General features: G+C 37.2%; 1 protein-coding gene across 8 annotated transcripts in view; it reads right to left on the reverse strand.

Moving 5' to 3' along the window:
* Positions 1-6,745: 6,745 nt before the first annotated feature.
* Coa8 (Cytochrome c oxidase assembly factor 8) overlaps positions 6,746-23,505 on the reverse strand; it is a 32,147-nt gene continuing 15,387 nt past the window's right edge. For all 8 annotated transcript variants that reach the window (XM_081740602.1, XM_081740607.1, XM_081740604.1 and 5 more), the window contains exons 3-4: positions 15,541-15,783; positions 6,746-7,054 (exon numbers count right to left, since the gene is read on the reverse strand). In XM_081740602.1, coding sequence (XP_081596728.1) covers positions 6,830-7,054; positions 15,541-15,783 — 468 coding nt within the window. In that variant the 3' untranslated portion in view covers positions 6,746-6,829. The remainder of the gene's footprint in view (positions 7,055-15,540; positions 15,784-23,505) is intronic.

Here is a 23,505-nt window from a genome sequence, read left to right on the forward strand (position 1 = left end):
ACTGCGCTCCCCGGATTTAAATCCTTTAGATTTCTTTCTCTAGGGCCATGTGAAATCGCAAGTTTATTCTACCTCTATTGCTACATTAGAAGACCTTCGAATATGGGTGGAACAATGTTGCTGACATATTCAACAGGATGCCGACATGTTATCACGACTACGTGGATCTTTGCGAAGACGGGTACGAGCATGCATTCGCATGAATGGGCGACACTTCCAACATTTACTTTAACAATAGAGCTAAGTTGAATTCTCATGCATCTCTTCAGCGGTTACACATCTGTGTATTTACTGTTTACCTTATGATTAATACTGTACAAATTACCAACATGACGAATTCTGTTTGTTGATATGCACAAACACGACATGTCCATCATTTTTTGCTTGTTGTAATACACTTACGCGTTCAACATGCGGAATATTTCAGATTCGCCTCTCGTATAGTCAAATGTTATCATGACTTTCCCATTGCAATCCAGTTTGCGGATATTCGTTACGTTAACTGCTTAGCACATAATGCTTCATCAGTGCCTTGCATACCGTTTGATTTACCTAAGTGCTGCCACACTTGTACGTATGCATTAGTTGTCGGAATTCTTCCTGGAGCCATTTACAACGTATATCACCACTCTTCGATACCTCTCTCTTTCCTGCTGGTTATGCAACCTCACAAGGCAAGTAAATATTGTCCGCCATTTTGTATTTTTTTGAGCTTTCAACCTGGTACCACGACTTATGAATTACTTGTGGATAGACTCGCCCTCAATGTTCATCTCGATCCCCCTTTTCTTGGACAATTTTCCGGGAATCCCTCCGTTTCCCTGGGGAAACCCTTGCGCGCGCATTTCAGAGTTTTCAACCATGCATTTCTGCATAGCGCAGGTCTGACTTCGATAGTCATTCATTGGACTGCCCTCAGTCCGATTCATACTTTTTGAGATATTCGTCTCTAAACTTCATTTTCTCACACTTTCGACAGCTCCTATCTCCGTTACGAAGCGTTTGCGGACACATGTTTACTAAGACTTTTTTATTAGTTTCGGCGTGTACTATCTATGGTTTAATTTATGACCATTACTTATTAAACACCCTGTATATGCCACGCCCTGTACATAGTGCTTTTATGCCATAAAATATAATAAATTTTGAGTAAAATAATTTTCTCGTTTCTTTGAATATGTGACAATTCAGGTGTATAGAGACTTTTTGAACGCTCTGTCGTGTCTATACAGACAGATAGATTACGAAATATAAAGTTGTTCCTTGTTGGAAATTCGAAGAATTATCTAAAACGCTCCTTCTTCGAATGGGGAAAATCTGTTTATGAGAACTATTTGAACCTATTCTCTTCCCTCAGGATACACACTAAGATAAAGGCGTAATGATAAAAATCCATAATATCACACCTTTCGCCCTCACTCGCTACCTCTTTCCACCCCACCACACCCCACACTTCATACCAAATGGAGAATGAATTTGGACGTAAATGGCGTCGAGAATGTCACTGTTTATCTCAGCGACCGCCAAAACTACGGATTAGAGCCAATTGTTCTCAACGTGGGCGATATCGCTCCCTTCCCCCCCCCCCCCTAGAGGCCGTTCTCGTTCTGGAAGGGGTCGCTGGAACAAAAAGGGGCGATAGACTACGTAGAGGACGTTGAGATTTCATGACCTGTTAGACGTTTTCTTAGTATTATTGAATAAAGGGAATTCTGCATGCATATACACTTTGCAAATTTTTGACAACGGACTGGCAACACTCCACAAGATCGTTCACAACCATTAAGCTGACGAGGATGGAGCACCTGCCAATCAACTCTAAATTCCTCAGCCTCTCGTCTCATTCCAGTCAGCAACTAGCACTATTCTGTTTTGTTCGGTTCGGTTCTGTTCTGTTTGCAGTGCGGCTCTTTACTCGCACGAAGAAATAATACATTAGGAAGGAAAATAATGTTTCCTTCCGAACACTCGGAAAGTAAGTAGTGGAGCGGAGTGCTGTAAAGTGAACAAAGAACAGTATTGTTGAGTGAAACCGCTTGTGCTTTAGCCTTGCATTGTGTGGAATTTTGTTAATTTAATAAAGTGAGTAATTTACAGTTGATTCAGAATCGATTAGTTTTTAGTGTGTTCTGTGAAGTTTATACATTTTGAAGAACACTCGTCAACATGCATGAAAAGAAGTGCATCAATTTTCAAATGAACACTTGATATTTGGATTCATTTCGTCTCTTACAAACGTACAACTTCCCTTCTGCCTTCTTTGTGAAAACACATTTTCAAATGAAGCCATCAAGTCTTCACGACTCAAAGATGACCTGCTAAGAATCCATCCAGACAAAACCGGTACAACTCTTTCGTTCTTCCAAAATCAGAAGTGAAAATTTGAAAGCCGAAACACTGTGGGGAAGCTGTTTGGAAAATATGTATAGAATGCCGAAAAAGAACTCTTCTTCTTATAACGTGCATTTAGTAACAGCAAAATGTGGACAACCTCACACTATCGGAGAAACATTAATATTACTCGCTGTTAAAGAAATAGTTAATATTATGATACGATCCGGTTCAAATACATGTATCCAATCCATTCCTTGAGTATCGATAGCGTCTCCAGAATTGAAGAAACGGTTGCTAATGTTGAACATGCTGAAAATGACAGAATTTGTAATGTAGATTGATGAATCAATTCGTGATAATGAAGCATTGGTGCTAGGTTACGTCCGTTTCATTAACCAAAATGACGAGTTTATGGAGGAACTGTTGTTTGTCCAAAACTTAACCCCCAACACGAAGGATTCTTCAATATAGAAGAAGGTGGAAAATTTTTTTAACGAGAAAAATATTCCTCTAGCTTATGCAACGATGAAGCCGCATCCATGATCCGACGACATCGCAGATTTATAGCTGATTTAAAAAGAGTTGTACCTCGTGTTATGACTGTCCATTGTGTCATTCATCGACAGCATTTTGTTGCTGAAAATTTGAGTGACAGGTTGCACAAATCTTTTGAGTTATGTTATAAGTGGTGTTAACAAAATCAAGTGTCATTTTTTGAACGACCATCTTTTTCGTAACCTCTGTAAAGAAAATGAAGAATAAATTTGAACGTCTTCTTCTGCACACGGAAGTGAGATGGTTATCAAAAGGAAAATGTTTGCGGTGAGTTGCTCCTGCAAACTTGGGTGAACTTCTGTGATATCTACTGAAAAAGGATTGAACATCCAATCTGGTACTTCAAGAACCCAAAGATCTTGAAATCTAATTTCCATGTCTTCCTTGAACCGTTTGAGGTGAAAGCAAAAAGTTCTAAATCTCTTTCTTCAAGTTCTCTACCGTTTACAATTGCCTGAAGACTAGGAAATTGATAGAATTCTCGACGACTTATGTTACTTGCAAGAAGGTCTAGTTTAAGAGTTTCCCATCCATTCCAGTTTAAGTCCAGGTTTGGAAGTTGCAGTAGTTGGGTTTCTGCAGACGACTGACCCAACCGTAAGTGACACTTAAAACTTGACGTCTTGGTGTAGCTTATTTATCTCATGTGTTTGATAAACTCAATCAAGCCAATACAGAGCTCATAGTGGTCTGGTCTCTTGTAAATAGTTGAAAAGTGACCAAAAAGTGACCAAAAGCACACGAAATAGTGACCAAAATCTCATCATGGACCTTTTTCCTTTGTCAATTTCTCTATCACCTCTCTCTTTGTTTGTTGTTTTCTTTCATCTTTTCTTCTTCTTTTTGAGCTTCCTCCTTTCTTAGGTTTTCTAAGTATGCTTTGTAGTTACGCTAAGCAGACTTATCAGATGTACGAAGCTTCTGAGTAAGTGGAACCAGTTCTGGCCAATTTCCGAATTTCTTCATCCCAGACATTACACTTAACTTCGCAATGAGAGTTCTCAAAGCCTTGAAATATTCAAATTCATCACCTACTATTAAGAAGAATATACAAGAACCATAACACAAGACGAACATGATGAACCACACAAACATACACGCACACAACGTTGAGCGGAGCGTTAACTATTACGAGAGAAAACTAAAAGACTATTATGATAAAAGAAAGAATAGACACAGAAGGGTTCTCAACCCCACCTTGAGAGCTTAAGCATCCACCAACCATCCACTGTGCTTCAGGAAGAATAAAAGCTAGAGTGAGAATAAAGCTGACTATTTCACATGTGGCAGCAAGTACTGAAGCTTTCAGAAGAGTAATGAGTAACAAGTTTCTACCTTTTTCCATTTATTTTTATAATATTTTTCTTAGAAAACTGCCAATGCAAAACATAAATCACACGAAAAAGTAGCTTTACCTCCCAAAAAAGTAACTTTTAGTGACAAATTAAAAAAAAAAAAAAAAGTAACTTTTAGTGACCAACTTGAAAAAAAGTAACTTTTAGTTAAAAAAAAAAAAAAGTGACTCGTTATGAGCCCTGCGATACAAAGCTACAAGGGGACAGAATGAATTTCGTTAAGGATAAGCGAATCATCTCTTCGTTAATTGCTAAACTGGACCTTCTTGCAAGTAACATAAGCCATCAAGAGTTCTATCACTTTCCTAATCTTCAGGCACTTGAACACGAAAGAGAACTTGAAGAAAGAGTTTTTTGTTTTCATGTCAAACGGCTCAAAGAAGAGATGGACATTAGATTTCAAAACCTTTGTGCCCTTGAAGTACCAATTGAATGTTCAATCTTTTTTCAGTAGGTATCACAGAAGTTCATCCAAGTTTACAGGAGCAACTCACCGACTTGAAACACAGCTACGAAGCCAAATTACTCTTCGAACAGTCTGGTTATGAGTGTTTATGGGTGAAAATGAAGAAATCCTATACTCTCCTGTGACAGGAACTCAAGTTACTGCTTTTAGCTTTCTCTTCCACTTACTTAATGGAGAGGCGTTTCAGCCAGGAGTGTCATTTAGGGGAGGGGAGGAGGAGGGAGGAGCATCTGGCCCCTGAGTTTGACATTTATATAGATTTTATCAATAAAATAGTGAAAAACGTGAAATTTTACTTATATCAAGGGTCTTGTCCCCACCAAGCAAAATCTGAAATGACGCTACTGGTTTCAGCGCTATACAACAGATCCTCATGAAAGCGAAAAACAAACTGCAAATATACGAAAGGGGTGACTTGAAACTACGGCTAACGAAGATGACATCAAATATTGTTAAATTGGCTTCAACCCACCAAGTTCAAAGTAGCCATTAATAAAGTAAGGGAATATTATCATTCCGGAAAAATAATATATATATATAAAGGCATTTTCGCCAAATTCTTCCCAGGATGTCTGGTTACTTGATGGTTGAAATTCGTCAAGCAGTATGATTTCTGCCGATTCGACCATTAGATGTTCTGTCTCCAATATTGTTCCACACAACGTTAATATGCTGAAGGTTAATAACTCATATTTACTATTAGAACGTATAGAATACATATTTAAAAAATATAAAACAACTCACCCAATTCTATTCCTAGAAGCAGCAGATGATTGTCCAATATTTCGGATACATACACACGATACATGTTATGCAGAAAGTTCTTTACATACGTCTCCTATTAATATCAGTAGAAGCTTTTAAATATCTGTATTTTTCCAAAGTGACGTCAGTTTAATGTACTAAATTTTATGGTGGGAGGGGGAGAATGGGCAAAATACGATTATATTATTGCTCAATTAAATTCAAATCTTTTGTAAGTGGACTTACCGTAGAATTACCTATTCTACATAAAAATTAATTTATATTCCAGATAAATAAGAAAATTGTATTTGGCGATAATCTTGAAGTATCTTCAACCTTATACACAAATCAATATGAAACCCTATGAGGATCAGTGTTGCTAAATCGAACTTATAGTGATTCTTTTTATTTTTTAAAAAAATATACGAATTGTGTATTCTCTATGTTCCTTGTAAAAAGAGACTCGTGTATAGAACTGGCAGAATCTTAAAAACCTTAGTGGGTGGTAATCGGAACTGTCCGAACAATCATATCCTCTTACTAGTGACATTGTAACTTGACTTATGTTCAACGACGTTACCATAGCTTTGGTCCCCATTACTCTGTGATGAATGGCTTACACATGTGGGTTCTTCCTTTCTATATAGAGAAGGGAGAAATAAACAAACACTGATCAACTTGCCTGCATATATAGATCATTCCTTCTCAATGAAAAAAAAAAAAAAATATTCTGTTGAAAGCAGGTTGAAAGTGTCAAATAACAAAGCAACATCAAGCACTCGGAGTTTCCAGACTACTTTTTTCTTCGCCAAAACATTTGAGACATTCCACTCCTTATTCATGTGACGGAGAAGATCAGCTTTTGCTCCCCCCCTATTTTCGCCGAGAGCTGCCGTCCAGTTCGAATTTTGTTCCTCTCCAAAGGAAGAAGGAAGATTTTTCCACTCAAAGTGTCAAATAACAAAACAACACAAACCAATCTGAGTTTCCACGGTACTTATTTTTCTTTTTCGCCAAAACCTTTCTCAAGTGACAGAGAGGAATACGCACTCCTCTGGTCGAGAATTGTCAGCTAGCTAGAATTTCTTGGCAACACCGGATTTCGGAGAAAATATCTATTTCAGTACCATGTAGTAGGAGGAGAAGGCTAATAGGTCAATTTTCCACACCTCCCCCCAAGGTTTTTAAGATGTTTCAAAAAGTCTATGTGTCCGAAATATTGCACAGTCTCTTGCTGCTTTTAGGAATTTCGAAACCCTTCCTTTGTGAAATATTAACAATTTAAAACAACTTTTTCAATATTCTTTCATGTTCTATCTTATTACAAACAACTATACATACTTTATTTACAACACTGTACACAAATTAAATTAATTCATGACGATAATTTTGACCGTAGCTTATGAAATTTGACTCTTAAGGCAAACCACAGCAGTCCAATGTTTTTCTTATACCATTCCTTGTTATAATTAACGTGGGTTGTCCAGTTTTTGTCAAGAAAAGCCTTGTAAAACACTGACATTTCATCTGCTGACACAGGCCTCTTCTCTTTGCTGCCCACTTCATTCTGAGTAATACTTCTTACAAACAAATCTTTTTCCTACAAAAGAAAGAAAGGTATTTTGCATATAAATAGTTTTATACACTAATTAGTTAATTTTTCTGACGACTATAAATTCAAACATACTGACACATGGTACTATTCTATCTTTCTGATCATGAATAAATTTAAAATTTCGGAGTTTCATCCCGTGTTTTGTTTTATTTATTTGAACTGGTGTTTCAAACGCAATGACTGCTGTTATCATTGTGGTACTAATTTGTGGACTTGTACAATCAGCGACAAAAGTTCTTTACGTTTGGTAAAATTTATTTTGGGAATAATGGTGGTATGGCTGAGAACTACAGAAAATTACATTCTTTTTAAGGAAAACAATACTTAAATTGTCCCTCAATTCTGAAGTTATTTTACGAAACTAATTTCAACAAACGAAAAAAAAAAAAAAAAACTTTTATCGCTGACTGTACAATAATGACAATGGAACAGTTAAAATTGTATCACTATAATTATACAACAGACTGCGTATCATTAGTAATGATAACTTCCGAACTATTCATGTTTGCGTCACTTTGCTATTTTTTTTCTGCCACTGCATTTCTTCCCTTTAAATGTGAATGTTTTATCTGGTACCGTCAAATGGGGTGAATAGAAACAAAACTTCCAGATTAGTTTTGGATTTATCTGCAATACAAATTAATCAACAAAACTGAAATTTCTTAACATGGTCTTATATGGCTAAAGTGTTCAGAGCAGAGACAAAATATTTAACTGAGTTGGCAACACTGAGGTAGACGGCAGCAGCGTTAATGTATTCCTGACATTCTTCACAGTATTTTGGCGCTCCTCAAACTTCCTTCGTAAGTATGACATTTTCATATTTGTTGCATTTGAACATATGGCTGTCTTGTAGTTCGTTTCTTCATTTAATAAGATTCATAGTAAAAGTTTTCCTTTTGTAAATGATTTCTAATCAAAATTTAACTTTACTGGGTTATTGTTATGATTTTTAATTAGTGGGGTGAATAGAAACATTTCTTGAGGAGTGGAAAATTCTCGAAGAGCGGAAAAAATGACCTGATAGGAATGAATCAATCATCCCTAAGGACAAATTTCCAAATCTTTTGGAAAAATGTGTGACAAACTGAAGGAGTAAAATATCAGGGCTGGATTTAAAAATCTGGAAAATGTTGAATCTTTCCCCTTTGTCGAGACCAAGTACTGACGATGCTGCCAAAAACAGACTGACCGAGAAGGAACAGAACAGCAAAAGGCAGCACAGACTGTAGAACGTTTCCTTATGGATCTTCTGAAGAGCATGCGAGAAGATGAAAAAATTAAACAATGGAAGAAGAGAGTACGAATAGATGTTGTTTCTGGTAAGAGCCTCGATTTGTTTTCTGAAAATGATACATCTTCATCAAATTCACAATGAAACTCAATTTGGGACCTCTTACTCCGACAGCAACGGAACGGATTTCTCACGAACAAGAAAGTTGATGCACGTGCAACACTCGTCATCAGAGAGCTCAGACAATTAGTCTCTTCACGACAGTGACAAAGATTTAAGTTTAGCCCATATACAGATGGTGATCAGAAAAATGGAAACACCTGAACAAATTGCAATTTACCAGATTAATATGGTGTCAGGCCACCTTTCGCCTTCAGAACAACCTTGATGCGACGTGGGATGGAGGCATAGAGGTCGTGAATGGTAGCAAGTGGAATTTTACACCATTCCTCGTGCAGGGCATCGGCCAGTTCTGTGAGAGAGGATGGAGGTGGAAATCGTTGTCAGAGTCGTGTTTCCAAGACGGACCACAGATGTTCAATTATGTTGAGATCTGGGAATTGGGCGGGCCAGGGGAGGTGTTGAACTTCATCCCGATGTTCCTCAAACCATGCTGCAACGACACCAGCTGTGTGAATGGATGCATTATATCCTGGAAGATGGCGTCATTGTCCGGGAACAACATCCGGACCATAGGATGCAAGTGGTCTCCTAAAATTGCGACATAATCATTGGCAGTGATTCGTCCGCTAAGTGTGACCACAGGACCCAATGAAAACCATGATATGGCGGCCCACAGCATCACCGAGCCGCCGCCATGTTTCACAGTTGGGCGGAGACACTGCAGATCATAAGCTTCTTTGGGCGTTCTCCACACATAAACACGGACCGTGGTTGGGAATAGGGTGAAGAATGACTCATCCGACCATATCACACGTTTGTAGTCCTCAATGGTCCAAGTTGCATGGTTGCGGTACCATTTGCGGCGTGCGAAAGCGTTATGGTCCCTGATGAGCGGTTTGGCCCGTACAACATGACCCCGTAAGTTCATGTCATGTAATTCGCGGCGGACTGAGATTGTCGAAACAGGGTGGGGAAGGTGCTGATTGAGTTCCTCCGTCACTTGCTCCGCAGTGGCACGACGGTTCTGCGTGACAATGCGCTTTAATACCCGGCGTGACCTGTCACTCATGATTTTCTTCCGCTCACTGTTTCACTTCCCCGATGTGGTTTTCCCGTGTGTTATGTAGGCCGTCATCACCTTCGACACTGTCCCACGCGACACACCTAACAAAGCAGCCACTGCCGTCACACTCACTCCACATAACCGCGCACCAACAATTTGCCTTCTTTGAAAATCTGAGAGGTCTCCCATTTTACACTACCTCCGTCTGCTGCAGCCATTGAACACTGCTGTTCCACTGCGCCTGACGTAGTATGGAGACTGACCTAACACAGCACCACCAGCGGTCCGGCGCTGCTGGCGCCACGACACCACTGCCAACCCATACATCTGACGTGTTGCCAACTACAGGTGTTTCCATTTTTTTGATCACCATCTGTATTGTCGGAAGAGGAGAAACACAACACTGCAGAAGACAACATTCCATACGACCATGAACTAGATGATGGTTTCCTAAAAGCTGATGATTTTGCTGTGGTAAAGGTTTATGGGAAGCTAAACTACTCGGTAAGACTATCCACTACCCAAGTACGAAAAAGTGAACATGGTGGATACATGGGATTGTTTTATAAGAGAGCACTAAAAACAATGGCATTTTCAGAAACTTTTGAAGAAACGTTCTTACCACATGAGGATATTATGACAAAACTGTCGGCTCCTATTACGAGTTTGTCAGCATGCTTTAAGTATATGATAAGTTTCCCTGGTGATTTCAGTGTTTTTTACGTCTTTTTCAAATATCATCAAAACTGTATGGTCGTTTGTACCTACTTTCTGCATTGTATTGTTTTACTGGTTTTATTGAACTTATATCTTGCAGGTATCAAATAAATAGTTCGTTTCAACAAATACTCTGTTTCTTTTTACCTTTCCGATAGTATAAAGGAAAGAACAATGAAAATAAAGTCAGTGTTTCTATCCACCCTATGGGTTAGGGTGAATAGAAAGAAAGAAAAATCAAGGTGAAGAAAAGTGGAGTCTATAAATTAATATGACGTTTATTGATTTTCAACAGCATATTAAGACTTTTTTTTTTTTTTTTTGGAATAATCGAATACGCGAAATCTTAATTACCACCAGACTTATATACTCATATAGCCAAAAATGTGTTTCTATTCACCCCATTTGACGGTACGTACTTCAAAAGCATCTTATTCCTATTAAAATACATCTTTTGGTTCATACTCTTTAATGAGTTCAGACAAACCCTGAAACCACTCGTTGGATTTTTTCTACATCAACTGAGGCACTTTCAGCACACATCTTTCAAAAGGGATATCATATCTTTCTCTAAACCCATCAAACCATCTCAAACTTGCTTGGAAATGCTTTTTATTTTATTTTATTTTATTTTATAACAAATTCCTTGGCTTTGACAGCACTTAAGGACTGGTAGCCTTGTATTCATTAAATTGTTTGACTCTCTCATACACACCCATTCATCAAAGTCAGAACATTCACCACATCTTATGCATTTTATATTTCTTCCACTTCTCCAGTAGTACGCTCCAGTTATCTAGGATTTTTTTTCTTTAGTTTTAAGAAAATTTGTAATATTTTCGCCAGTATATACTTCTAGGGACGTATGCGAACCATGACAGCTAGATATTTATGAAAATTGGTACCCTGACTAATTGTGGATTGCTGATCATTGCGGTGATAGTCACTTGGTGAGGAAATGTCTTATTTACCCGCTACGTATACTCCCTACTGTACATTTGTTTTTTCTGCAGTGTTGTTGTACATTTATTCGTTTCATTGTACGCGTCCCATAATTTCTCAACTTTAGGAGAGATATCTCCCTTATTTGGCAACACTGATAACCCGCCTTTTGTTATTTTCTTTTACGTTTTATGTCATTTGTTTTAATGCCATAAAATGGTATACGTTCTATTTGAAAAACTATAAGTTGGTGTTGGAATGGCAACACTGCTTGTGTGACACTACCGCCGTGCTCTTGGTCACGTGTCTTCCTGCCGTAGGTATCAGGTTACTTGCGTATATTTCATTTTCTGACTTTTTCCTGTGTTTTTTGGGTATAACTCGACACAGTCTCACCTGGTCACTGTTTGCGGTATATGTATTATACGTAGCGGGTAAACAAGGCATTTCCGCACCGAATGACTATCATACGATGATTCGCGATCCACATTGGTCAGGGTACTAATTTGCATAAATATCGAGCTGTCACGGCTTACATACGTCCCTTATTAGTCATTTAATTTTCTTATCACACTATTTTTCAGTTCCCGTAGAATCTGTACTTTTCCCCCGAATGTTAAAGCAGCATACGCGACGCACTTCGACATTATGGATAATGCACGCCAAAAAACCGAAAACGAATATGTTGACCCTTTCGTCACTGTTCCCAGCTTAATTAAGAAAACTGTCACAAACTGCTCGTTTTTACAAAGGATTTGATAGTGGAGGACATTCAAGGCCGCTCACCCTTGTACATAAGGGATGGACGAACCTAGGTCATTGAGGAGGAGGTACATCAACAAACAAAAACTTTCTCTGTCCTATGGCGCCTATGGATAACTCAAAACCAATTGAAACTCCATTCTTTTGTTTGCAATCTGTCCATGATTTAAAATTCTTCTAATGCATTACTTCGGATTATTCGAAGTGCGAAGAACGGACATTTCAGCTAGTAAATGTATAAACAATCTTTTCCAGCACAATTAGCAACGAATGACACATTTTTCAGTGCCATAAAGAATTAGTTTTTCTCGAAAACTACGCATGATAATTTACCCCATGCTTTTGGTTAAAGCATTATTTCGGGTTAAGTCTTATTATTCCTCCTATGCGCTATTAAATAGCTAGTGCTATAACGAAAGGTTCGATGAGGGTATACTTCAGTATTATACTTGATATGAGAGTATACTTCAGTATTCGTTTCATTTTAATGTTTGATGTGAGATTATACTTCAATATTCATTTCATTTTAATGTTTGATATGAAGGTATACTTCAGTATTAGTTTCATTTTAATTTTTGATATGAGATTATACTTCAGTATTCGTTTCATTTTAATATTTGATATGAGGGTATACTTCAGTATTCGTTTCATTTTAATACTTGATATGAGATTATACTTTAGTATTCGTTTCATTTTAATGTTTGATATCAGGGTATACTTCAGTATTTGTTTCATTTTAATGCTTGATATGAGATTATACTTCAGTATTCGTTTCATTTTAATGTTTGATATGAGGGTATACTTCAGTATTCGTTTCACTTTAATATTTGATATGAGGGTATACTTCAGTATTCGTTTCATGTTAATGTTTGATATGAGGATATACTTCAGTATTCACTTCATTTTAATGCTTGATATGAGACTGCACTTCAGTATTCGTTTCATTTTAATGTTTGATATGAGAATATACTTCAGTATTCGTTTCATTTTAATGCTTGATATGAGGGTATACTTCAGTATTCGTTTCACTTTAATATTTGATATGAGGGTATACTTCAGTATTCGTTTCATGTTAATGTTTGATATGAGGATATACTTCAGTATTCACTTCATTTTAATGCTTGATATGAGACTGCACTTCAGTATTCGTTTCATTTTAATGTTTGATATGAGAATATACTTCAGTATTCGTTTCATTTTAATGCTTGATATGAGATTATACTTCAGTATTCGTTTCATTTTAATATTTGATATGAGGGTATACTTCAGTATTTGTTTCATTTTAATGTTTGATATGATGTTATACTTCAGTATTCTTTTCATTTTAATGTTCGATATGAGGGTATACTTCAGTATTCTTTTCATTTTAATGTTCGATATGAGGGTATACTTCAGTATTCGTTTTATTTTATGTTTGGTATGAGAATATATTTCAACATTCGTTTTATTTTAATGTTTGACATGAGAGTATTATTTAGTATTCGTTTCATTTTAATGTTTTATAAGAAGACTAGCCTTTGGCTAGCAGGGGCTCCTCGAGGTTGCTCGGTCTACGGCCTTGTACCTCTTAAACCCACAATTATATGGAATTTCAAGTTTCTTTTCCCATTTCAACTATCTAGAAGATAAGATTTTGTATCCCAAGAAAACGTCCATTTAAATAACATAGAAATTTCTTCATCCCCCTTTACAGTTCGCGCGGAAAGTATTGACGCCTAAAGCTTAGCGTCAATATTTTTCTCGCTTTTACACACCATCTGCGTATTTCCTTAATGACGCCGCGTAAAGTATTGTCGCTTGCAGGCAGGACACACACCTGTTTTGTTGCTTGCTGTGGAGTAACAAGTTTCAACTTGCTCTGGTGGGTCGACAGGATTACTTGGCGTATACACATGCTCTTGGTATTTCGTGTAATTTTGTTGCTGCTCTATGTGTGTTGTGATCTCATTTCTCTGTGACAAGATGCTTTTCTACGTGCTGAAGGCTTGGTGAAACTGAGGTAGTGATTCAGTGTTTAAAACTGGTACAAAATCGAAATATATCTCTAGGCAAACAGGTCTGAACCTGAGAACAGTACAACAAACGCTTTAAGGACGAAGGAAAAGTCAAAATGCCCCATCCAAGACCAAAGTCTGGTAGGCCTAGGAAAGTGCCTCAAAGAACGCTAAAGATCATGAAACGGCAGATTCAAAAGCAACCTTCTTTAATAGGTACGGAATTAAAAGAAAACAATCCTGCTTTCCTTGGTAATGTGCCCCTTCGGACGGTACAGGAGAAAATTTATGGCGACTTAGGGCTACGACGTTAAAGCGCTCGCTAGAAACCTCTTCTTACAGAGAATCATCGTAAGAAAAGACTGGCTTTCTGTTATTTATATACTGTATATATAGCAGGAAAGCAGGATATATATTTAAAAAAATGGTACCTGGACTGTTAATGACTGGGAAAAAAGTGTTATGGACTGATGAAGCCACGTTTTTTGTTAGTGGCACTGGCTGTCCGCGAATGTATCGTTTTCCTCGTGCTAATCGCACCCTTTCTCAGTACACCTGTCCACCTGTAAAATACCCTGCTAGTATCATGGTCTGTGATTCCTTTACTTATGGTGATGTAGGAGAGTTAGTTATTCTCCCTAAAAACCAGACCATCAATCAGTTTGTCTATTCTGAACTATTAAACGATGTATTGGAATTGTCCTTTGCGAACAGTGAAACGTCTTTTTTATTCAAGATAGAGCTCCTTGTCATACAGCCAAAAGTGTGATATTTTGGCTTAAAGATGCTTGTGTCCAGGGATGGAAAATGAACCGCCAATTTCTTGTGAAAACGCTCCGGACAGGTTCCTATCTTTAGCATGGGTTCTTGGTGCCTGAACCGGTTCTAAAGTGGATCAGAACCGGTTCTTTCTCCATTCCTGCTTGCGTTCCAGTTTTTGAAGTCTGGACAAAGCCCATAGAAAGCCTATGGTCTATCATGAAGAGACGTTTAAAGGGATGGACATCTCTACATTGCCTCTATTGAAGCTGCTATCAGGAAGGTTTGGGACAATTTGTACTTGTTACCCTCCAAAATCTCGCCTTGAGTGTTTTTGCCGACACTGAAAGTATGCAAAAAGAGGAAAGGACGTTCAACAAAATGCTATCCGCTAAGTATTCTAACTTTTATTTTGTGGTGTGTTCAACATCTTTTTATTTGTGGTTCTAGCTTTCACTTGTGTCGCGTCAATAATTTGCGCGTGAACTGTAGACTTCCTAAATGTTAAAAATATTCACTTTTGGCAATTTTCCTGTTGGTTACTTCAGCTAAGCTACAATCATGCCAAATATCAACTCTCCACGTCAACGGAAGTACCCCTTTATTTTATGTCAGTTCATGTAGTTTTATATATAGTTAGGATATACTTCAGTATTCATTTTAATGTTTGATATGAGAATATACTTCAGTATTCGTTTCATTTTAATGTTTGATATGAGAGTATACCAGGGCTGGCGCTAGCAGTTTTGCCGCCCTGGGCGGTACTTTCACATGTCGCCCCTTTAATCCACAAAACTTATTTTGACACAAGACGTTGAAGGGTCTACAAAACAGTGTACAAGGGTCTATAAAACTATTTTAAGTAAAGCAGTCATACCTTGAAAAATCTACTATTGTGCGTTGTCCAGAATTCTTGGCTCCACTGCTGTATTTCTTCCCTCTTCAAACGATACTGTTTTTCAATTGGCGATTCATTGGCTGGGATGTGGAAGCGGATTGGTCGAAGATTTGATACGGGATCGGGAGGCCCAATAATATCTGTTTTAGCGTTTGTTGGAATTGTAATATCTTTATCTAAATTTGGGTCAGTTTTCGTACTTGCATTAACCTTCGTCACATACTGGAAGTAAAATAAATAAATAAATAAAATTTATAGGAAAAAAATGCAGTGAGAATACGCACTAGTTCTTATATTAATAGGTTATATATTTAATAATAACAAACCTTTTAGTTAGAAATGAGCAAGTTGTATTGGCATGATTGTGACAAGTATATCAACTAGGGTAAAATAATAGAGACATCAACGTGTACAATCCGTCGGCATATGGTTTCTCAAGGCACTTACAAAACACTGGCCATCGTGTAAAGAAAATTGAAATTTTTCACATGTGCGTTTTCACACATTCAGAGAACCATAACTGAATTATGTCTTTTCAGCACTCAAAATTCCACGTTAAATTAGGATAAAGAGAATCTAGACAGGAGTTAGGACATCATTATTTCCAAACAATTCATTTCAATAACTTTAACATAATATGAAAAATGATAATACACTTTAAAAGTATGCAGTAAATAGCTTTCAGGATTGCCAGGAGTTTTTCAAAGCGATTTTCCCTGAAAATTCAAGGTTTTTCCAGGCATAATTCCTTCCTCCAAAGAAGAATGAATGGAAAGCCCTCCACAACATCCATCCACTGCTTTCCATTCGTTCTTTTCTTTTTTTCTTTTTTTTAATTAAATATACAATTAACAAGGTTTAAATCTGTGATACATCTCTTTCACTATAATAAAATTACATCACCGTACTTATGATTGCAGTCTATATAAATAATTTATGTTATGGAAGTTCACATTAAACAAATTACTACTGTATGTTTCCTTAGTTTCCAGTTCTCTACCTTAGGGAAGCTTTCAACGTCTCAATTTCATGCTCCAAACCGTATTCAAAGGAAGTCTCTAATGAAAGTTTTGCCTTCTTTTATTCTAAAATCGTAATCTGATCAGCTATGTGGTTATTATTTTTTTCTTTCTTTAATTCGTTTGCAGTGGTTTCCTTTGCATGGATTCCTCATAACATGCATATGATTCACGTACGTACTGAAGTATTTTTGAAAAATGAAATGAAATGAAATCTTTGAGTTTTACGTCCCACGGTTATGCCGGTTAGGCTAAAGGAGACGGTGATGATGATTAATGAATGAAATAGTGGAATGAAAAAGGTGGGAGGAAACGAGAGAACCCGAGAAAACCCAGGCACACGGTGTTCGTCCACTACAAAGTTCACTTGGCGGTGGCTGGGATCGAACCCGGGACCCCAAGCACCAGAGGTGAACGCTCTACCACTGAGCAACCGTGGTCTCGGAAGAAGTATTTTTGAGTCTACATTAATACCAAGGGGTCCTCCAGTACATTTTATAGTATTATGAACAACTCGTAAACTCGACAAAGATTTTTCATGCATATTTTCCACCAGTATGTCTTTGTTAACTGAGAAACCCTTCTCAGCGGAAGCATTTCCATGGGAAAAGCACAAGTAACATCTTAATTTTGTTCCACAAGTCAACGAATTCACTATTACCAAGTAGGTTACGACAAAAGACATCTAACCTATCTGTGTATACATTACATAGTTCGTATCTTTCTTCCACTCTTTTTTCGCTGAATCAGACAATTTGGAAAATTGATGGTTTACTATTTTCAGCTTTGGCAGCTACACTATATTCTTGTTATAGAGTTCAAGAACATTATACCTGGTGTTCAGAAAGTAACTATGCAGTGCCATATGTCAGTGCAGAGATTGTCAATTAGTAATACAACATTTTCCATTGTTTAACATATTTGAATCATATTTGACCAGGTATTTGTATTTGTACACAGGCCCGGTTTGATTGAAGACCAACGTCTTGTGTGACATCATTGTGATCCAAGTCATCAATGCTGACGATTGAACTAAGAATGTTTCTTGTGAAGCATGTGTTCCGCAATGGAGACAAGTTCCCTGGCCTCCGCGTTCACCCGACTTGACTCCACCGGATTACTTTCTATGGGGAACGTTGAGGGGAAAGGCCTATGAAGGCACAAGAACTCCAAGCTGCATTGATACGTCACATTCGGAACATCACTCCCGATGTTCTGCACAACGTCTTCAACAACATGCAGAAACGTGTGCAACTGTGTCTTCAAGTGCAAGGGGATCACTTCCAGCATCTCTTATAACTTCCATGACATTAAAGTTTAGCTTCGAGTTAATTTCAGTTGTTTAAAGTGGTTTATGAAAAATAAAATTCAGCAAGTTATGTACTGCATAGTTATTTTCTGAACACCCTGTACATCTTCCCTACGCTTACACTTTGGTTAGTGCAAATTTTATTTCGAATAAGAAGACAGATTTCGCACTATTTTGTATTTTTCAATAATTTTTGAAGTTGTACGTGCCAGAAAATTTCTACACTCAAGCAAAAACTCAAGTTTACAACGCTCATTAACTTTACTCTGTTCTAAAAATTTCTTTGCACCAAAAGCAGCCTCGACCTTGGAACAAACAGCCAACTGATTCACATCATTCACATCCACTCGAAGCAATTTCAAAACAGAGTCTGCTTTCTGTTAAATCTCTTTCTAAACGAATCTATTCATGATTCTTCGGATTAATTCTTCGTACTTGGATTCCAAAAATGGTGGAAAGGTAGATCTGATTGGAATCTTCTCAAAAAAAAGGTTCTAGACCTTTTGAAAGGGAAACAAAGAATGCTAACTTAGCTAGCGTTAAGGAATCATCGACTGTCTTCTGAACAGATGTTCAGGGAGATTCTTTTTGTACTGTTGTATGTATTTCTTAATGTCAGGAAACAAATCTATTGCACACTTTGCAACAATGACATTTTCAGTCCACCTAATCTGACAGAATTTCTTAGGAAAGATAAGTTTTCAAGTACATGACGAAAAATCTGCTCGACAAAGCGGTAATTAGTCCTCTAAAAAAATTAATATCAATACACAAAATTCCCTGACATTTCCAGGTTTTTCAGGTTTTCCAGGTCGCTGGCAACCCTCCGCTTTATTAACTTCGATTGATACACAGCCACACACACACACACACACACACACACAAAATAAACAAATAAAATAAAAAACAAAAATAAAATATAATAATAATAATTTCTGTGCATCAGACTCAACGGTATGAATTTGATGCATTTTGTAACACAGAATCTAAATTTGGAAACCCCAGGAATTCCCCACGTTGTTCGCCATATATATATATATATATATATATATATATATATATATATATATATATATATATATATATATATATATGTATAAAAAAAAAATAATAATAATAAACCGCCTGGATAAAGAAAACTGGAGTCTTTTCTGAAGTAATATAATTTATGATTGCCATCCAAGACCGAGCGATACCAAACTTGAACTGCTGTAAGTACATACTGAAGCAAGAAGTGTCGGACGAAAAATGCAAAAAATGCGGAGACACATCAGAAACTACTGAACACATCACAGGCTCATGCCGTATAATGGTCCCACATACTATCTAAAAAAACACAACAATGTTGTAAAAATCATTCACCTGTTTTTGACACATAACATGGAATTGACTGCCGATATCAAGCCATACTATAAATACCAGTGAAGTCCAGTAGTTGGAACCGACAAATAAAAACTCTACTAGGAACGACAAATCAGAACAGATGTTACGGTACCTGCAAACAGACCCTACTTCACTGTTATCAATAAAATTGATCAAGAAGTAACCCTGATAGATGTAGCACTACCACTCACTCATAACATACAACAACATTCAGTAGAAAAATAAGCAAATAAAATGAGCTGGCAGACGAAATCAAGAAGCTATGGAAATGTCAGAAAGTTAAAGTAAGACCAATCATTATTTCAGTTACTGCAATTGACCCTAAACGTACTATGACGAAACTTGAGCAGAAAACCGCAAAACATCTTCTAACAAACTTACAAAGATCAGTAATACTAGACACCTGTCATATGGTCAGGAAGTTCTTTGGAGAAGAAGAACTCTTCAAATAATCTGCACTTGCCAGGGACGGCTGAAACACGTTTAAACTGAGATACACCAATATTATTATTATTATTATTATTATTATTATTATTATTATTATTATTATTATTATTATTATTATTATTATTATTATTATTATTATTATTATTATTATTATCATTATACGATTTTTGTGCTTTTGGCCTATTAGAACGGAGCCTCACAAAACACAACACATATATATAGGCTCCGGATTCTTAGGTTCGAACCTATTTTATTCCTGTACAGTGAATGCAAAAAATTCGTGTTTTCTTTACATTTCAAGTTGCTATAAGTAGAACTATATTAGTTTTATAGGACCTAAAATGTCCTAATTGGGGGGTTAGGACCTAAAAAATCCTAAATTAGCTTTTAGAACCTATAACGTTCTAAATGATTCTTTATAGTTATTTTTAACTTGAAAAATATTTTCACACACGTAGTCAACCAGTTTTTAACAACAATAACAAGGTTTCCTTCACACAGCATGTTTCTTTGTAATTTGCGGCTGCGATTGTGAATAAGTGGGGCAGCATGTTTATTTTTAGCAACAACAGGTGCGCGGTCATTCGACAGAAAGTTCAAGCTGATGACGTTGACCTCTTCTCCCTGTCAGCAATGGACATTGTGTCAGTGTTCTAACCTTGTAAGAAAGGAGAAGGAAGTGTGTTTATTGGGATTGCATTTGGATCATATCACATTTGTACGAGTTTTCATAACATTGAAGATTGGAATTGAAAAGGAAAGATCATGCCGAAACAAAAATCATCCAAAAGTGCTCTAATTCGAGAATGGAAAATATCGGACAATAACTTCACAACTGATGGCAAAGTCATCTTTTGCCAAGCATGTGACAAGCAGGTGAGTTTAATAAATTATCATTTTAAGAATTTTATTTTTTTAATGTTTTTAAACAATTAGGATTATTCATATATAGCTCTTCGAAAAAAATATTTGCCCATGCTGTATGAAAAGACAATTGAAGAAATTCGAGAGGACATTGGTGACAACCTCATATGGTTAAGTGTGGATGAAACAACGGATAGCTGTTGCAGATACATTGCAAGTGTAATCGTGGGAAAACTTGACTGTGAAGAGCCGGGACTCCCTCACGTTATTCTATGTAAGGAACTGCCCAAAACAAACCATTCGACGTTGGCCATCGCTGTTAAGGAAGCTTTACAATTGCTTTGCCCAAATGAAAAAAAAAAAAAAAGATAGACTGAGATTATTGGTTACAGACAGTGCAGCGTATATGTTGAAAATGGGTGAATGCTTGAAGGCTTTCCATTCTCGCATGTTGCACGTCACCTGTTTAGCACACGGACTCCATCGTGTAGCAGAAATCATTCGAGAATTACACCCAATCGTAAACGACATAATTTCATCTGTAAAGAAGGTTTTCTTGAAAGCTCCTAACAGAGTGGCTACCTTCAAGGATATGCTTACAAACACACCACTGCCACCGCAGCCCGTTGTGTCCCGTTGGGGAACGTGGCTCTCAGCAGCACTGTACTATGCAGATAATTTTGAAAGCATTGTTCAGGTCATCGATTCGCTCGACGAGATTGAAGCCGCTTCAATCACGTCTGCAAAGAAAGCACTGAAGTCACAGTTTGCTGTACAACAACTAAGTTACATTAAAGCCAACTTTTCTCATCTGCCTCAAGCCATCACTGGATTGGAGAAGAAGTCTCTTCCACTAACAGAAGCTCTTCAAATTCTTCAAACAATAAAAGAGAAAAAAGTACCTGGGGAAGTTGGAACAAAAATTGCGGACAAGTTGGAGGCGGTTTTGAAACGCAGTCCTGATTTCACAAATAGTGGGCCAAATTCTTCGTGGAGACAATGTCCAAGAAAATTTGCTATGGAAACCCCAGGAATTAGCCAGTATGAAATATGCGCCTCTTACATCGTGTGATGTGGAATGCAGTTTTTCTGCATTCAAGAGAATTTTGTCAGACGACAGGAAAAAGTTCACAACAGAAAATCTTGCCAAATATTTTGTTGTTCAGTGCCATTACAGAGAGTGAAGTGACCACTTTTTGTGCTATAGAAAACATGAAAAGTGACGGAAAAACAATATTTGAACATTCGTATTTCCTCAGTGTATCGTTAGAAAAGTGAAGTGATATTTGTGGTGTTGTATAAAATTTCAAATATAAGAAAACTGACAAAAAACTACTACTATAGTACGACAGGCCATACATATGTTAAACTATATTTCAACTATCAACAAAAAGTATAAGGTAAGAAGAGTTTTATTATTTTTATTACGCAAAAGACTGGTTAGCATAAAGCTTACTAAATTAAGAAAAAATGAAATGAAATGAAATCTTTAAGTTTTACGTCCCACGGTTATGCCGGTTAGGCTAAAGGAGACGGTGATAATGAGATATGAGTGAAATGGTGGAATGAAGAAAGTGGGAGGAAACGGGAGAACCCCGAGAAAACCCACGAGCACGGTGTTTGTCCACCACAAAGTTCACTTGGCGGGGGCTGGGATCGAACCCGGGACCCCAAGCACCAGAGGTGAACGCTCTACCACTGAGCCACCGCGCCCCCCTTACTAAATTAAGATTACCATTTAAGTACGAAATAGTTAACAAAGTGTTTCAAGTGTAGTAATATTCCGTTTTCAGTAATATAACGCTAATAATCCTAAACGGTGTTTTTAAAAACCTATAAAATCCTAAAATGCACTTTTTAAAATTCTAATTTGAATGTTTTGGGACCTAAAAATCCGAAGCCTATATATATATATATATATATATATATATATATATATATATATATATATATATATATATATATATATATATATATATATATATATATATATATATACATATATATACGTGTATAAGAAATGAAATGAAATCTTTAAGTTTTACGTCCCACAGTTATGTCGGTTAGACTAAAGGAGACGGTGATGATGAGAGATGAGTGAAATAGAGGAATAAAGAAAGTGGGAGAAACAGGAGAACCCCGAGAAAACCTACGAGCACGGTGTTTGTCCACCACAAAGTCCACACGGCGCGACCTGCGATCGAACGAGGAACCCAAGCACCGGAGGTGAACGCTCTACCACTGAGCCACAGCGCCCCTAGTACGTGTATAAGAAGCTTTATAAAATCAGAAATGTCATTAATTGGCAATGCTTAAAATACAGAATTCAAAATTATCACACTTGCACAGATAGTCGTTCCTTCAAACCCAGATCAGAGTAGAACGTCAGTAGTTTCAGGAGATAATAATAATAATAATAATAGAGGCCCAACACTCATCTGAAAGATGCCAGTAAAAGCCAATTGCAAGCAGTTTCAGTGATAAATTTCTCGCCATGGGCAATGTGTTCATTTAAAAACTTACGTTGCTCGAGGAACTAACTATGGCCTATGGAACCCGGAGGTTCAATACTGCGATCATAAAAGCTGTCCAACGGCTTCTGTCCTTAACGAACTGAATCCAGTTTCTACTTTGTATTTCTATTTCTGCAAGATCCATTTTAACATTGTCCTAGGTCTTCCTAATGGTCATTTCCCGATTGGACTTCCAGTTAAGACTTTGAAAGCGTTCCTACTTTCTTCATACTGGCTACATGACCTGCCCACCTGAGCCTCCTAAAGTTGATGACTCTAACAATGTTTGGCAAACTGTATAAATTATGGAGTTGCTTGTTATGAGGTTTCCGACATTCTCCATTCCCGTTCCTCCTGGGTCCGAATATTTGTCTCAGGATCTTGTTCTCAATATTTTCAGTCTACGTTC

This window comes from Thermobia domestica, chromosome 15 (genome assembly GCF_964235325.1).
Source record: "Thermobia domestica chromosome 15, izTheDome1.hap1.1, whole genome shotgun sequence".
NCBI lineage: Eukaryota > Metazoa > Arthropoda > Insecta > Zygentoma > Lepismatidae > Thermobia > Thermobia domestica.